The 18,256-nt window shown below is 41.0% G+C and overlaps 1 protein-coding gene across 2 annotated transcripts in view; it reads left to right on the forward strand.

Annotated features, from left to right (window-relative positions):
• The window catches only part of RBM33 (RNA binding motif protein 33), a 739,069-nt gene that overhangs the window by 77,028 nt on the left and 643,785 nt on the right, over positions 1–18,256 (forward strand). For both annotated transcript variants that reach the window (XM_069211143.1, XM_069211144.1), the window contains exon 3: positions 5,740–5,785. In XM_069211143.1, coding sequence (XP_069067244.1) covers positions 5,740–5,785 — 46 coding nt within the window. The remainder of the gene's footprint in view (positions 1–5,739; positions 5,786–18,256) is intronic.

Raw genomic sequence — 18,256 nt, forward strand, 5'->3', positions numbered from 1 at the left:
TTATAAAATGAGAATCTGCCTAATCCAGCCAGCATACTGCAACTCCTGCATCACAGATCATCCATCAGAAATACACATTACTTCCACTGGCTATTCAATGCCAGATGTCCATATAATGAACTTCTTAGGTTCCTCATCAGATTCCGCAACCCGAAGTATACCACTTCAAAGAATATTGAAAGAAATACTTCTGGTTTTCCTGTAAAAGCTAATAACTGCTTTGTGGTGACAGACTACATGGAAATTGTGCATGATGTGATTCAAGTGTGCTCTCTTCATGTACAACAGAGTTTGAGTTTTGTGACCCATTGTAGATAGCTTAATAGAAGGTTAGAACAATATCATAGCCAGTATAGCATCTATAGCCTAGTTTGCTCTTCAAACCATTTCATGCACTGTAGTGCAACACAGGCAAGGTTTCAAACGCACTCATTTGTAGTTAACTATTTCCTTGCAGATTGCTAGTTGATGAGTATGTTAAATAGAAATCATTTATAAGTTTGAAGAGTATTAGTAAAGCTTTATTAGGTTTTTCTGTCACTTTCATTGCTCAGTTATCTCGCTCAGCTATCTTGCTATAACTATCAGTTTCATGATGAAATATTTTATATATATATATATATATATATATATATATATATATATATATATATATATATATATATATATATATTTGTGCGTGTGTGTTCGATGGCATGTGTAGCTTCAGATTCACATGCTGTGCATTAGTAGTCCACCATCTAATGTTTGGCTCGGAGTGTTAAAAGTTGTTTTTCTTCGAAGAAGTCTTTTCGAGTCACGGAATTGAGTGACTCCGCCTCTTCGGTTCCATTGGACATGGGCATTGACTCCACTGTTAGATTGTTTTCCCGCAGAGGGTAAAGGAAGGAGTTTCTAGGTACAAAGTGAAAGATGTCCATGCTAATGTAAATGCATATACATATGTACATATGTTTGTAACTTAAACGACTACAGGCTTCTGAAGATGAGGGAGGGTGCAAGTGAATCTGCAGCAGAACATGCCATGAACAGATGTACACTGGGTAAGTGACATTTTCCATTTGACGGCATGTATAGCTGCAGATACACATGCTGTGCATAGACTATAAAGTAGTTTGTCCTCCTATAAATTAGCGGTGGTTAGCCTGTAGGAGTTGAAGTTGTTTGAAATAATGTTCTTAGTACAGCTTGGCTTACTGTGGCTTGTTGTCGTGATAATACGTCTACACAGTAGTGTTTAGAGTATGGATGTGGTGTTGACCAAGTGGCTGCTTTACATATTTCAGCCATTGGCATATTCCCTAAAAGAGCCATTGTCACACCTTTTTTACTTGTTGAAAGTGCTTTAGGAGTAACTAAAAGCTATCTTTTTGCTTTTATATAGCATGTTTGGATGCATCTTACAATCCATCGTGCTAACCCTTGTTTTGATATGGGATTGTCTGTATGAAGTTTTTTTAAAGCGACAAATAGTTGTTTAGTTTTTCTAAACAGTTTAATTCTATCTGTATAGTACATTAAAGCTCTTTTGATGCCTAATGTATGTAGAGCTCTTTCTGCCACAGAATCTGGCTGTGGGAAGAACACCGGCAGTTCCACTGTTTCATTTATATGACATGGTGATGCAACATTCCATGAACAGATGAGACACATATATATATCCCCCCCCCCCCCCCCACTGGAATAACAAAGGTTACAAGGATGTTCTAGGTAGGTTGATGTTTTACTCCTACAAAACTATAGAAATTCAGCAGTTCTAGGCATGCTTAGGTAAAGAAACTATAACACATGGCTTGAAGAATAAGTATTGAATTTCTATAGTTTTTTTATGGGTAAAATGTCAACCTAACTATAACATCCCTGTAACCTTTGTTTTTTTTCAGTACATTTGTATGTTTTATTTTTTTATTTTATTTTTAAATGTAAAGTCCTATCTAATTACAGCACTGTTAAGAACAAGATTTCTGGTTGGCAAGGGTATGCTCCTCAGCCAGGCACAACCCGCCACTGTAGACCGGGCAAGTATATTACCACCCAAAGATGACCTGTGCTCACCCCCTGGTAGCTTGGAACAGAGCAGTCAGGCATATCTCCAGAGGTCGTGTAAAGCATTTGCACAAAACAAACAATAGAAAACACACACACACACACCCCTTTTAATTATATAAAAATATAAGTCTGATTGTCTGTGATTGGTACTATTGTGTCCAGTCCTTCAATCAATATCTGCATTACTGGTGACAAAATGGGTTCAGAGATTCAAAAGGGAATACAATAAAACACAGAATACTGTGGGGGAAGCTAGCGGATCTGAAGGAAAAAATACCAAATGTCCATGTTGTACACACACTAGGTCACCAACACGTTAGAATACATGTTGAAGGCAACACTTTGGCTGATGAAGCAGATCTCTGGGCAGTTTCCTACAATGGCGGCGGCGGCGGCTTCCTCTTGTCACTCACAGGACCCCGAAGGGAGAGACATCTGGCCAATCGAGTGACTCACTGAGCCCCCACCAGGAGAGGCTCTCCCTCCCTGCACCCGGGGTGCTCTGAGCTCCCGAAGCTGCTGCCCTTGCTGAATGTAATTGAAGGCGCTTACCAAGCACAAGTCCCACAGAGTAACTTCACTAGTCCTGGGTGCTCGAAGAGTGTTCTACACATTCCAGGGGGCTAGTCCCTGCTAGAGGAAGCAGTCTCCATGTGCTGGTATCGCAAACAAAGGGAGAATATAAAGTGCTCCCTCATACAGTAGTTTTTCAAAGATAATGTCAGCCCCAAGCCCTTGGTCTGTCTGGCTTGTGGAGGGGCACTGAGGGAGCAGGAGTCAGTCATTCAGCCCCCCTGGAGGGCACTTGCAGTTAGGGCAAAGCCGGCAGGCAAGCACATCAGGACAACAATGGTTGTTACTGCCAATAGTCCCACGAGGCCTGGTGACCCACAGTCAAAGAGCAGTTAGCAGCAGGGCAACAAGCAGCAAAGCAATCTAGATGACTCCTTTGTGCCACCCAGCAGACACCATGCAGCAGGGCAACAAAAGAAGAGCAGTCCAGATAAGTCCTTTGGACAGTCCAGCGGTCCTTCTGACAGAGTTCAGTCCCAGTTCCAAAAGTGCACTGAAATCATGGGGTCAGAGCCCCTCTACTTATACTAAAAAATGCCATAGTCCCTCTGTGTGATGGTTATCTGGAAAGTATGCACCAAGTGGTGGTGTCACTCTGCCCCAGACGTGGATTGGAGTCAGGCTGCAAAGCACTAGAGTTATAAGCATGGAGAAATGCCCACATTCTAAAAGTGGCATTTCTAAAATAGTAATGAAAAATCCACCAACACCAGGAAGCATGATTTTTCACTAAGATTACAAACATTCCCATGCTACTCCTCACAGATCAGAAATTAGCACTTAGACATATATAAGGGAATTCCCAATAGAAACCCATCGGAGGAGCAGCACTCAGTAGCGAAAAAGAAAATACTGTCATTAATGGGGCATGTAACACATAAAAAATATGTCCTACCTCTTACATACACAGCACCCTGCCCATAGGGCTATCTAGGGCCTTCTCTAGGGGTGTCTTAGGTGTAGTAAAAAGGGACTTTTGGCTTTGGCAAGTAGTTTGACTGTCCAAGGCAATGTGGCAGTAACACAGCTGTAGTGGCAGGGTCCCCACACTGTTCACCTTAGTAGTGTGCATATGTTTCCTGTCCTTTTGCCAGGATGATGGACAGCTTACCGTGGAGCCCCCCGAGTGCGTTTCTTGACGATTTTGGGTGTTCATGGTGCAGAGGAATAAGGACATCTCTACAAAACAAAGAAGCACTTAGGTCATATAGATGAGAGGATGGATCGTGGTTTGGTGGAGATTTAAGTCTTTGCAGTCTTATTAGCGTATATAGAGGGATTCATGTTATCACAGAATTCTTGAGAAAGATGCAAAGGGAACAATCATGTTGCTTAAACGCACACAAGGTCACTGGTGACATTTTCTTCTGCTACATTACACAGCTCTAGTGTAGAATACATACCGGACATTTACCCAAGGAGGCTGAAAGAGCTCTGCTTGGGGTAGGTATTGCGTGCAGAGCTGTTGACTCTTGTTGGATAAAAGCGTATGTGAGGTTCTTTTGTGGACGAGTCATTGACACAGCTACTGACACACTCCCGCACCCACTCGTCGACCCGCGCACCCACTCGGACACTCTCAGACCCACTCAGGCTCATGCACACCTAGTTACAGACCCACTCAGGCTCACGCACCCACTCACAGACCCACTTGCACACCCACTCACAGACCCACTTGCACACCCACTCAGACACTCATACCCACTCTCACAACCACATAGACCCTCTCATACACACTTGCACACCCAGAGACACCCTCTCCCACCCAGAGAGACAGGCCCAGCAACATAGGGCTGCGTGCTTATGGGGGCAGTCGCTGCCACAAAGGCAGTGCGCGGCGCAGGGTTAGGTGGTTATGAGGTGTCAGCCGCAGGTCCTGGCTGCAGGCCAGGCCCTATGGCAAACCCCCGCCACACACGGCAAAAGCCAGGCGCGGTGGTGGTTGGATTCACATATAGTAATTAAAATTGCTTTGCGTAAAAAAAAAACATAAAAATTCACCCCCCAAAAAATAAAATAAAAATACCAAAGATTACAGGGATGTTGGTAGGAAATGGAATTTAAAAACACATAGAAATCCACTTAAAAAAAGGTTACAGGGAGGTTATAGTTAGGTTCTGATTTTACTCGCACATAACTAAAGAAATTCAGCAGTTATAGTTTAGTTATTTCAAGTAATTAAAGCTTGCACTCTAAGGTAATTATAACTTGCGCCATTGCCATGCACTGCTAATTACCCCAGATATTATAGCACATCATTATAACATCAAGAAAAATATCAATGATTTTAGCAGTTAAATTATTGCGGAAAAAACTGTGCATGGCGGGGGCGCGAGTTATAGTTACTTGCAATAACTCTACCTATAACTGCGGAATTTCTATGGTTTTGTGCGAGTAAATTCATAACCTTACTATAAAGTCCCTGTAACCTTTGTTTTTATTGTGTTTACACACACACACACACACACACACACACACACACACACACACACACACACACACACACACACACACACACACACACACACACACACACACACACACACACACACACACACACACACACACACACACGCCTTAGAAATGCAATGAAAAAAAACAAAGGTTACAGAAACGTTATAGTTAGGTTATGCATATACTCAAATGAAACCATAGGATACATATTCAATGAAAAAACAACACAAAGGTTACAAGGCTCACATTTGAAACGTACATGACAGAAGAAAACTTCACAACAGGAGAAGGAACTGAAAATATCTAGAACTTCTACCTACCAGTTTGGAGTATGTTAAGGGACATTAGTAGTAGTATAGCATAAATACTTGGAAGTGAGTAGGGAAATGCCAACATGAAACGCATCATTGTTGGATTATAGCAGCAAAATTTTAACCAAATACATTGGTGTTGGGGTTAGATTTACACTGTTCATACTCTCTTCTAGAGATGTGTTCAAGGCTTGTTCCAGTGTAAAATCAAAAACTTAAACTGTTGAGATTACTTTCAATTTCTTTTAAATCATCAGTGACAAAATTCCTATATAACCTCATGTTGGTGCTTACAAGCTTTTTCATATTTAGTGTCAAGTGTTTATATTTTATACTTGTTGCTTACTTTCAGTGACCTGGATGACTTGTTAGAGGAAGATTTGCTATCTGGCAATAAGGTAAGCAAAAAAGCCTTTAAGATTGGTTACTTTTTGCCTTTGGGAAATGCATGTAGGGGGTCTACGGGCGAATAAAAGTGTTGTCATTTTTAAAACTAGATAGTTTTTTTGAATCAGAGTAACATTCTTATGTCCCAGCGGTTTAGCATACATTTTCACAATTTGTGTTAGACTTTTAGGTCCGAGTATAGAGTTCTTCATAGGCCTTTGAGATCTAATTTCAGTACATTCTGGGGGTGGTGGATATTTTGGATCAGCCCTTAACACAACTAAAACAGTCATGATGTATTCCCTGTTGTGCTTTTGGTAACTTATTTCAGTGAAGGATTACAGCTGGTGGGGAGGGTGGGTGGCACACTGGCAGGAACAGATGAGTCCCTTGCAGCCAGACACAGAGCAGCGCTCGCTAGTTGGTGTGCCTTCCATGCTGTCATACAAAGAAATAACACTTAATGCAAAAGAAATTGACAGGACACTTGTTCAGCAGCAGCAGCAGCAGCAGCAGCGTAGCATTTGCAGTTCAAGACTTGTTTATCAGTGTTTGATAAGACCACACCAAATTGTTAATATATATGTGTCGCTGCATCTGGTCTTATTGAAATGTGATCAATGTGTAATTGGTTTTAGTTAACTCCCATCATGTTATTGAAAATTTAAGAACCCTCTGTTTTCTGATTGCGTTCCCTCTCTGAGACAAGATGTAAAATGTTCATTCCAGCAGTCAACATGTCTCCATCAAAAGAAGTTTATTTGCTGTTGTATTCTCTTTTTGATATTTGTTGCCTCTTGTAACACAGTTAATAACTTCAGGTTAGAGCTGTGGTTTAAACGAGGGCAGCACATTGCTTCTCTAAAATACTGGATTAGCATGTGTTGCTACACTGCTCCTACCTTCATCAACCAGCTTTCCCAATTCTACATATTAGGCTGCTCCACATTAGCTCCATGGGATATCCTGTTGGGTGGAGCCTAGTCCTAAGGTGCTGCCAAAGAATACCAATACTGGCAGACTGATTTGGGTGTTATCTTGGCTCCAACAGCCATACTGTGGATACCTCACACAATATGATCAGCTCCTTAGGCACTGCCCTGCCATTCTCTAATTTTGGGTCCAGGATCCCTGCTTATCCAGCTGCTGCTGTAGTGGAATAGCACCACTGGACTAGTGTGCAGAGGAAAAGTCATCCGCCTCTGTCGTTATTGTGAGAGAACAGCCACAATTATACTGGCATCTGCCCAAGATTACGGTGCCCTAGGACTTGGAATCTACCCTGCTAGATGAGTAGCACTATTGTGAAAAAACCTGGATACATTCATGTTGGTTAGCCGTTTCTGTGCCACTTTGAATTGATGTGGTCCATTTGTGTACATGCTGGCACAAACCCCTTGCAGGAAAAGAACAACATCTCTGCCGACAGCCAGGTCAGTCCATTAGTTCACCAGTCAAGGCTCACAAGGTCATGAAGTACATCTGCACACTCACCCTGTTAAGCACCCATTGACCCTTACTAACGCACACCTTTCAATAAACATACCTTTTCACTTACATACTTAGTTTTTTGGTTAAAACAAAAAAAAATCAGACGTGATTGCTTAGTTAACGCTCTTTTGTTAATAAAGTTTTTTTTAGTTTTCTAAAAGATATTTGTTTCATTGATACTTTCTTGTGTTCATTCTTTGGCATAGTGAGTTTAGCGAAAAATATGTTTAACCATTTACAGGTTTCTGCGGTCTCCCACTCAGATGGACATCTTTCCTTGGATTAGCACTTGCAGATATTCAAATATTCAAACCACTTAGTCCTAATGTTCTCATGCTTCATATCACACCCTTTAGTTGTCTAAATGGCCTTCTATAGACTTCTTCTTCTGCTCAGTCCTCCCAGCAAGGCCTCAGTTGTCAAGTTGTCCCAGGCTTCCTACCTTTGTTTAATCATCTTGATCACTTTGATTACAATTAAAGACATCTCATCAATCCATAATCTTCTAATACGCCATCTGGTTGCACCCATCTGTACACTTCACTGCATCATCTTGGGTGGAATTATTGTAACTTCCTTCCAACATGCACACATTCTGAAAAGTGTCCATGTTTCCTGTCCTGCATTTTGCTGTCCAACTTTATCTGTTTTTTCCATAGCCTTACTCTTGTGTAGTACATAAAGTGTAGCTAATTTTACTACTCTGAGTTATGTATTTAGAACTCCTTACCTATGATGACTTAAGATTCTAAAGTTTGTTTTCCAGACTTTCTAGATCTTTTTCCCTTTATGCAAGCAGTGGTTTCATTCTTTTCCTGTATGTAAGATTAGTCACCTTTGTGGGGTGTTCACAAGTAGCCTGGTCTGATTTTTACCAGCATGAAAAGCTAGCTGTTAAAAATAACGTGAATAGGGAAGGACTGTAGGCATGGAAAAGATTACTTTCTAAACGTATCTTCCCTTCACCAGTGATTTGAGGTTTTAATAAATATTCCAAATAGTTTTGGAATGGGGTTTCTAGTTGTTCCCTAGTTAGAGGTCGCTTTATTAAACATACTAGTGCATTCCAGTGTTTCTATATAGAACAGCTAGCCTTTCTACAGTGAAAATAGCTTTGGGTGCGTGTAATTTACAGACCTGCTTAATATTACATTTCTACTTGGCCTACCTTTTAAATGCTGTGCACCCTTCCTTATAGGCTAAAAGCCCTGTCCAGGGATAACTTATTAATGTTTAAAATAAAGTTTTAGACCTTTCAAAAGGGGTTTTCACAAGTGTCGAATTGCAGTTATAAAACTGCTCCAGTTAATCATAGAGCTGAATTCATATTTACAGTGCCACTCTAGTGGCTGGCACATTAGGTGGTTCAATCCATTAGTGGCTTTGACCTTACTTGACCTAGTTACACCTTGTACCACATACTATTGACTTCTCCGTAAATTGAATATGCCAATTACTGTTATGGCAATTAAACCATGTTAAAAGGGAGCATAGGTTATTTGCTACTGGTTAGCAGGGATAAAATGCAAAGAGTTCTACAGCCAGCAAAAATCTGGGGAACACCTTGCAAAAACTTTTCATTTTCTAGCATGCGGAAGGAGATTTTAGTTAAATATGCAGAGCCCTTAAGAGTTATTTTATACAATTCATTTTTTGTATCTTTATTGCAAGTTTGTTTTTTGTGCCAGAAACCAAGTTAGCAATGCAATGCAATTACTGCTCACTGCAGCTCAGTCTTGGCATATGAGATATTTAGAAAATTAGATTACTTTAAGTTTTTCTAGTGCACCTCCCTGGATGATGGGGCATGTGAATTTCGGTTTCCCGGGAAAAAATGGTCTCTAACGGACTTCTGCAGGACATAAAGAAGTTAGTGGAAAAATTAGCATTTTTCCCCAATGGTTTTCTTCTTCCTTAAATTCCCCAAGGAAACTCTGTAGATTAATGTTTGTCTATTGGTAGCAGGCCTCTAGATGTAAGCCATAGTGATCTGAAGCTATATATTCCTATTTTCAAAGTCTTTCACCCCATCGCAATATCATTGTATTCGTCACAATGCAGGTTTTCTGTACTCTATGGTGACTTCAGTGTATTTGACAAACATCTGTATTATGTCCACGAATCTTTCCTGTTTTAACTTTGTCTTCCATAATATTCAAGATGTGATTCATATCCAAAAGTAACCACATGATTGAGTTTTGTTTGTTTAGTGAATGATTCAGTTGTCTTGGTAAAAGAGTGCTGTCAGCAGAAGGCAATCCTGCCTGATACCCCTCCAGGTCCTGAATATCTCCAAGGTCCAACTGTTGTGAAAGACACAAGCAACCTGATTTCTGTAAGCAACCATACCCACTCCTAAACTTGTAGGCATAGCCCCATTCTTGTCGAAACAGCACATATGTTGTTTGGATGCTTTGAATAGAATACTTTTCTCATGCTGTGGGCTTTGCATTTTGTAGTTGTCTAAGATTAGCATTGAGCAATATATTTGATGTGAGTCCACTTCAGTCACAGTGCTCCTGTAGTGTGTGAACATGCACCAGTCTACGCTAAAGGCTTAGTCGATTTAATTGTCTGCAAGAATTGGTGAAACAAGCACTTTCCTCAATTTTCCTACATCTTACCCTGATTCGGTATAAGCATTATTATGCTTTCCTGTAGGTGCTGCAGCAATGTCCCCATGTTTGGACTGTTATTTATTTATTTATTTTCCTCAAACATATCTGCTAGTAGTCTGTTTGGACAGATATTATGCCTGGTTGCAAATGAGACAATCGGGCCCCCCCTTTAGAATATAACGTATTAAAGTATTCATGGTTTGATTATTAGAATTGGGGGTGGAGTGGGGTTTTTGAAGAGTATTTGGAGTCCCTTTTCTTTTGACACACTCCCAACTTGGATGAAAATGACAAAATATGTTAGTGATGGCCCATTACAGAGCAGTTTACTTTGGCTCATTTTTTCCGCTTAAAACAAAGACCTGTCATCAGCATAATGCTTAATTTGCCCCCATGCCCCTGTTTGAAGACCCCTACTTTGAGTGCTCAGTGGGATTAGACCAGACTGGTCCCAATTAATATGCAATCTAGGTATTAGACCTTAATGTTCAGTTGATAATTTGGGCATTCTTACCTGTGTCTTTTAAGTATAGTAATACATTGTAGATTTAAGGTTATAAAATATGGACATGGCGGCCTTCCTAGTGGTGAATGGAAGCAGTTACATTGCAGTTTTGCTGATGCTGGGAGTTTAGGTCAAGTAGAAAATATGTTCATTGGAGGCTTAAATAATCTCCCAGCAAGTACTCCATCGTTGCCATTGTGGTTAGATCATGGGTTGAAATATATTAATGACGTGATGGCCTTGAAAATGCTATTGTATTGGTAGAGAATATGGACAGTTCCGGGGCTCCCCACTGTCTTAAAGGCCATAGAGGAGGTCTTTGGGCAGTTTGAGGCTAGCAAGATCACTATGCTTAGGGCAGTTAGGGACCTCCTGAGTCAGATTGGGCTGAGTAATCTTTGGTCTGCCCCAGGAAACGCTGCATTAGTATCAAAGCAGGTGTTAGAGCGCCTTTTGGCAGTATACTGAGCAACATACTTTAAGTTCCACCAGAACTGGTAACCCAACTGTCTCTTTTACTGAGTTTAATGTAGAGTATAATCTGGAGTCATTCCTGGATGAGATTGAGCCACCCCAACCTAGGATCTTCTTTATCAAATTTCATCTAGGGACATTCCTCAACTTGTGTTTTCACTGCCTCAGGGAAATGTAGAAGCTCTGATCCTGTTTAAAACGTGCCCATTTTGCCCAGGTGAAGTTGAAATGGCTGAACATATTGTTCTATTTTGCCCAAGCTACCATGGGTACAGGAGGAGCTGGATATTGCCTCTCTGTCGCAATCTGAGGGTGAGAGAGAGTATTAGGTTGTGTATAGAGTTCTTAGAAGTGACACTAGACAATCTATTGTTTTTGCTGTTTCTAGGTATTTAGCGTCCACCTGGAGGCTTAGACCGAGAAAGTTGCTTACCTGAACCCAGTTTTTACACATGTATTTTAATTGTTTATCTGTTTTTCTTAAATTGTCTACTTTAATGTTTTAATGGTGATTCTTTTTAAATGTATCTATGTATTTTATTTATGCTCTTTGATGGCCCCTGGCCGAAGTAAAGACTTTTGAATGAACTGCTAGCTAACAGAATCATAGATGTGGGGACAACTGTTTCTGGTACTTCATGAATATTTCAAATTCCACCTAGCCTATTTTCTAACGGTCTTGTATATCCAAATAGTGCTAGACCAAATTTAATTTGCTGTTACGTTCAGAGTAGTTTGTCTCAGCCCAATGCGTCACGAAAAATCTCAACATCAACAGAGGCTATGACTAACTCCTCGTCTATTCTGTTTAATTTGAAAATAAAAAAACAACCTCTCAATTTATTTATTTTTTGTAGGGATGTGTGTATTATAAATCCCAACTGGTCTCTATGGACCAGCAGTTGAGTGGCAGGGTTCTATTCACAATGCAAGTTTGCTCAGGATGCTAAAATCCATGAAGAACATAGACTATGGCTCGTAGGTTTCATACTCGGATGTATTTTAATGGGTTGTTTTTAGCCCAGTCTTTTGGGTTGAAAGTCTAAGTCCTCTGCCTGTTCCATCCTGCTCTTTGAGTTTCCAGTAAACCCTCAGTATTTTAGACTCGACAATCTAACTAGGTGTTGGGGTCTTCATACTTTGTTAATCCACACCCAGGCCATGATCTTTTGTCAGAGGTCCCCCAAAAGTACACCTTTGTTGAGTCTGGGTGCCTCTAACCAGACTAAGTTTGGCTGACGGTGATGGCACAACGTAGTTTTAGTCATACAGGAAGGTCATGAGGTTATTTTAGTAGCTTTTAGGGGCATGCTATTTTAGCTACAGGCCTGCAGCTTGTGCCATTTAGCGTAGCAACTATTCATTTTATTTTCTGATCAGAAGCTCTCTTCTGTGGTGATGTTTAATTTTCGTTTATCTCATACACTTTTAGTACAGAAAATGTCTTCATTACTTTTACTCAGACATTCTCGTTCAGTGCTTTGCTCAAGGCTGTCTCCACTATGTTGTCAGTACAAAGTGGAACATTGCAATCTTTGTCACTTCACAAAAACCATACACGTTCTTATGTTACATTAGGGCTGGTTCCTCAGGACACCAGCTAATCTATTATAATACATCGCTCTGCCCCCTCTTTGTTAGAGGGAGAGTTCCAGACAGAATATTGCCACTGCATGCTGTCTCTTCACTGCAGCTGTCTGCTGAGACTTTGCATCTTTTCATTTATGTGAGAGACGACTCTCAGTAGACTTACAGCCCTCTTAACTACTATCATATTCAGCTATGGGAGATGGTGTCTTTCTAGTCAACCTGAAGGGTGGATTAAGGCTAACACTGCTGTGCTCTAGTAGTACCTTAGTGGCTTTGGAAGGAATCCTGTCACTTAGTACTCTGACACTATGGTGGGACTTTTCTTATGTTTCATTTTCCTTGTCACCACATTGCTATTATTCTGTTTTATCACCCTAATCATTTCAGTACATGCTATTTTATCTAGAAAGTAGTTAATTCAATAAAATACATTAGCCGATTTCTGCTTCTATTTGTCCATGCATGTGTGAGACTAATGTAACGGAGAGAAAAGGATGAAATATGTTGCATCACGATTTCCCTGAGAAATCAGAATGGCGTGCACGGCTGCCACAAGTTACTGTCACTTTCAGGTGGTGGTGAGATACTGGTAGCTGGCTGGAAGAGTTAGGCTGGCAGTTGTCACACAGTGTGGAATTGGACTCAGTTCCCCACAGCCTGGTGGTGCTGCTGCTCGAAACCAGCAGTCTCATTTAGTATAATGAGAGACAAACACAATAGGACTTTTTAACTCAACCCCTCTGTGGGGAATCACCTAGTGACTGTTTTCCTTGTCAAAGTTCTAATCACCTTATAGTGACCAAGATCCTTAGCCTTGATTAAATTTCTGATATACTTGAAGGGTGACTGTTTGTATGTATATTGCACAACTTGGTGAACTCTCTGGTTGTTGATTGTCATTGCTCTTGTCATACATTATAACCTTCACATAGGCATCTACTGTTTTCATCTGTGAAACTAGTAATACCTGGATGTTGAGTTGGGCAGTGCTGTGGCTGTGACTTTTCCTAGCAAAGTGAACCCAAATCTGCCACTTCTGTTAATTATCCTTGTGTTAAATTGGCCTTCAGTCAGAGCCATTCCACATCCACCCAAGCCAGTCCACATCTGTATCCGGGGGGTCTGCAGGTTAGAGAAATCACCATATTGGGTCCCTTGAATTAGAAGAATGCACCCCTAGGATGAAATAGCACCTGGACTTTAAAAAACAATGATGCAGCTTCACCAAAATGATACGGTCTGATCCTTAAAGATATTTACGTACTGGAATTCTCAACAGTACGTTGTTTAGCAAATAGATTTTCCAACAAGGAGGCCTTATATTCCAGCATCGGACCTTGGTCTTGACGCTTTTGTTGAGACTAACTTAACTATCTCAGATTCATGAAAGACCTAAAAAAAAAAAAGCTGCCTGTTGAAGATGGTATTCAACACTCTTATTACCTGAGCATCCCCACGCCCCCCCCCAGATCCCGCCCTCCTGTCCCTGAAATTAGGGCCCTTTACTCAACATATCCTATTCTAGAGCTGTTAAACAGAAAATTATAACCTAGGGTTTGTTGGGTCACCCATCCCTCTGTAGGTCTGTTGTGATTCTGTGGCTTATATACTACCAACTGCTGCATGGGGACCATTAAGCAACGTGATTCATTTTTGTACATAACTCCAGAATAGAAAAAATAAGAAGAAAAATAAGAGAAAATTATGGAACCATCAGCATGGAAGTTCTGCCTGACTGCCACTTACCTCTCCAGACTGGGCTTAAATCGGGAAAGTTTATGGAACGTCCCTGCTGCTGGAACTTGGAGAGAGGAGAGGCTTGAGGACCTGAAGAGTGACTTATTCCGTGAAGACAACATTCCAGGTGCAGCTGACTTTAAAAGCCTGCTTGGGGACAAAATGATGGGCAAGTCTGCCCCAGGAAGATGCCCAATGAGGATTTCTGGGTCCCAGACATGCTTAATCAAATTTGAAACTGAGAAGTGTTAACCTGCTTTGTTCTCGGACTGCAGGTGGCTGTACTATCCTCTCTATCACTTTGAGGTCTGATTAAAATTTAGACCACAACTCTTGGACTGTGGGCGATCTTGTTGGTTGGAGCAATTTACGCAATGTTTGAAACTGTTTAAATCATATTTCTAGCTAACCTGGTTGCAGAGATAACTCAAATTAAAGCTGTGGATAAAAATAAATGACACACATACACCCATCCACCCCAGTGGTTAATTTGTTGCCATTTGGGGGGGACTCTGCCACCAGAAAGTATTGACCTGACCGGAAATTCTCAAAATATAAGCCTCTACATCTTTGCCATCTCTAAAGGGGCACCTAGTGTGTACTGCCACACAAACCTGCCTTTGCCCTCCACCTTATGGTCCATATTGTTTTTGGACCCTGGGCTCCTTGGAATTGCTTCTGACCACAACTAGGCACCAGCAGACAGACACAGAGTAGGGGCCAGGGGTGTGGAATTTATTAAAATATCTACTTGTCCAGGGGACAGGTTGCTTCTCAAATCTACTTGTCCTGTAAAATGATCTACTTGTCCTTTTGGTGCCATGTAGTGTGGCGCCAAATTATGGCAGCAATCTCATTATGTAAGAGCTCTGATAATAACCTCTCTGATTATGCCAGGGCTACTACCATAGTAGGGCTTGAATACTTGCAGTTTCAATCCCTACTGTAGCAATTTCCTTATTTTGCCACCTTTCTGCAGATCTGAATACTGGGGCTGGAGGAAGCAGTAAGCAATAGTCCCAGGGCTGGAATGCCTTTGAGTCTGCAAACCTACTAACCTGCATGTTTTAAAGATTTTCACCAGCTTCTCTCTAATATTTTCCCATAATAAGAAAGGTTGGACATTTACTCCTGACAATGGCAGAATTAGAACTTCTTCCAGGGTTGGGAAGAAAGTGGCTGGAGGGAAAATGAACTTGCAAATGCTCAATAGATTTTCACATGAGCAAATCTACACATGCGTATTTACCCATGCTAAAATACAGTTCACAAATATTTTATAGGGGTACGACATACCATGGGTGCACTTTTGTGACCTTCTTTAAGAATCTGGGGCCACATGTAGGTAGGTTCAGATTTGCGACCCACAAATTGCGAGTCAAAGCGAGTCGCAATTTGCGAGTCACAAATCCGAATGTAGGATGGTGTCCCTGACACCATCTGTGATTCGCAAGGGCTTCGCAAATGCCCACCTCATGAATAATCATGAGGTGGGTCGCAATTTGCGACCCCCTTGCGAATGGCGGCCCTCACAGGGTTGGTGGCCAGCTGGAGACAGTAGACCACCATGTCTGTGACTGCTTTTCAATAAAGCAGTTTTTTTTTTTTGTGTAATGCAGCCCGTTTTCCTTAAAGGAAAACGAGATGCATTACAAAAACGAAAAATTAAATGTTTCGTTTCATTTTTTCAGAGCAGGCAGTGGTGCCTTAGGACCGCTGCCTGCTCTGTAAAAAATGTTTACAGTGACATTCACAATAAAGTGTTATAAAAGCCATGTCAAAACAAGAAACGCATTGATGAAACTAAAAGACTTATAAAATGTGTCAGATCAGTTGGCTTTGTCAGTGTTTGTTTATTTTCATGCTTCCCATAATCGTGTTGAAAATGGTTACGCTGATTTTCCATTAGAAATATTTTTGGGAAATACTAGCATGCATCAAAACATTTTACTAAATGACACTTCATTTGCATCTAATCAGAGAGCATTCTGGAATCATTATACTTAGCCTCATAGCCTAAACTTTTCAAACATGTGTATACACTTTTTTTTTTGTACTGGAACCAACGTCAGTAGTGAAGTGTGACCTTAAAACATTTATTTACAGCACTCGCCCTAATAATGAAGGCTTTCAAATAATGAACCATAAATACAAGTTCGAACAGCATTATCTTTTGGAAACACATTACCTCAACTGCAGAGAGTTCCACTCTCTGTAAACAGGCAGCCAAAGGGTTTGTGCTGCAGAGGGTTGGGCCTACTTGTCCCAAGGACAAAGTAAACATAAAAACTTGTTGCCCTTGACCCCAAACAAGATGTCCCGGGCGTCGGGCAATAGGAATTCCACATCCCTGAGGGGCATTTGCTTTGTGTGGGCTGTGGGCTATTTGTGCATTGGAGTTATGGTGTTGATTTGTTTGCATTCTTAAAATTCATGTTGCTGCCATCAGTACCATTTGCTCAGAAGGCCAGACAGCCCCTTACAGAGGTTGTAGCTGTATGTGTCTCTCTGACATCTTTAACCCATTGTCTTTTCCAGGCAGTCCAGAGTTGACCTAGACATCTTCACTATAAGATTAAATAGTCCACAGCTCCCACTGTTGACTGTATTCATAGTGCCTAGCACATAGGAGCCACGTGCTCATCTTGAGTCCAGTCTCTTGCCCAGAAGGTGCTTTTTAGTTTTGTGCCCTAGTTTTTAAACTTCCTCTTTAGGTACTTGCTATTAAAGTCCTTTTTCATAAGTAAAGCACTGACACAATATTGACGTTTGTATCTGTTACCTAAGTATTGCATGTTTATATTTGTAAGCTACTCCACCTACTGGAGTAAGATTTGACTCCTTACCCCAGCTTCCCTAAAAGAGTCAGATGCTAAACAAGCATTGGCAAAGGGAGTAGGTCTCATTGTTGGGACCTACTGGCCTTGCCAATGCTTTTGGGTCACACTGAACAGCATTGGTAAAAAGCAATATTTATTGCTAGTGTTCTTTTAATATTGTAAAAGGAAGCAGTGATGCGTTTCTGTAGGTGTGCGCGTAACCTCACATATGCACAAATCTACAGATTGATGCAAGAGCCATTTCCTTTTTTTATTTTTTTTACTGATTTAAGAATGTGGGCACCACTTGGATTTTTCAATAACAAAGAAAAATATTGCAAGTGTGTGGAAGCGTTGGTGTACTGGGCTAGCAACACTGTCTGGGCCTCCAAATAAGTGTAAAATGGAACAGGGGAGGTGGGGGATCAATGGAGTAACACATAGAGGAGAGTGTTTAGGGAAGGTAATATAGTGGGGAGGCAGATGAGAGCAGAGCAGGGAGCACATGAAGGAGTCAACATCATTGGGGTGAGGTAAGCAGCAAACAAGGGAAATAGCGCAGAGAGGGGAAAGTTCACGGATGAGAAAGAGTAATATGGAGCACAGAGAAAGAGAAACACATAAATGAGATAGAGCAGCACGTGGTGTGTGAGTGGAGAAGCACCTGAAACACAACATATACTAAGCAAGCCATTGATAAAGAAGCAAGGAAATGAGTGACAGGAAAGCCAACCGGTTGTTAGCAGTGCACTGACGTTAAGTCCCTGTAAATTCTTTGTAAGCTGACAAGAGCTTCGACTGTGGAATAGGCTAGATCTAAAAATATTAAAAGGTCATTTTGGTGGTTTCCCACAGTCCTCTTTCTCTCGCCATTCTGCCACTATCCACGCCAAAGTTATATTCTGATACTCGGAGAAAAGCTTGTCATGTGACAAAAAATATGTTAAAAAAAAAAAAAAAAAAAAAGCTGTTCGTTGAGCTGGACTATAAAACTACTCAACCAATAATAGAAATGAGAATGAACCCTGACCCGTTATCTTCAAGTAGGGACAGGAGTAAACTGCAGATGCTAAGGAAGTGTGTGATAGTACAGTTTAGTAACTTGGGGTGGGATTACAATTGTACAAAAGAAGTGCTTGCACCCCTACACCAGCTGCTAAATGCAGTAACTAGAAGCATAGCTCATAGCACAAAAACTATTTGATGTTCTTAGAGATTATTAAAACACTGTAAAGTATAGAACTCTGA

This window comes from Pleurodeles waltl, chromosome 10, assembly GCF_031143425.1.
Source record: "Pleurodeles waltl isolate 20211129_DDA chromosome 10, aPleWal1.hap1.20221129, whole genome shotgun sequence".
In the NCBI taxonomy this organism is placed as follows: domain Eukaryota; kingdom Metazoa; phylum Chordata; class Amphibia; order Caudata; family Salamandridae; genus Pleurodeles; species Pleurodeles waltl.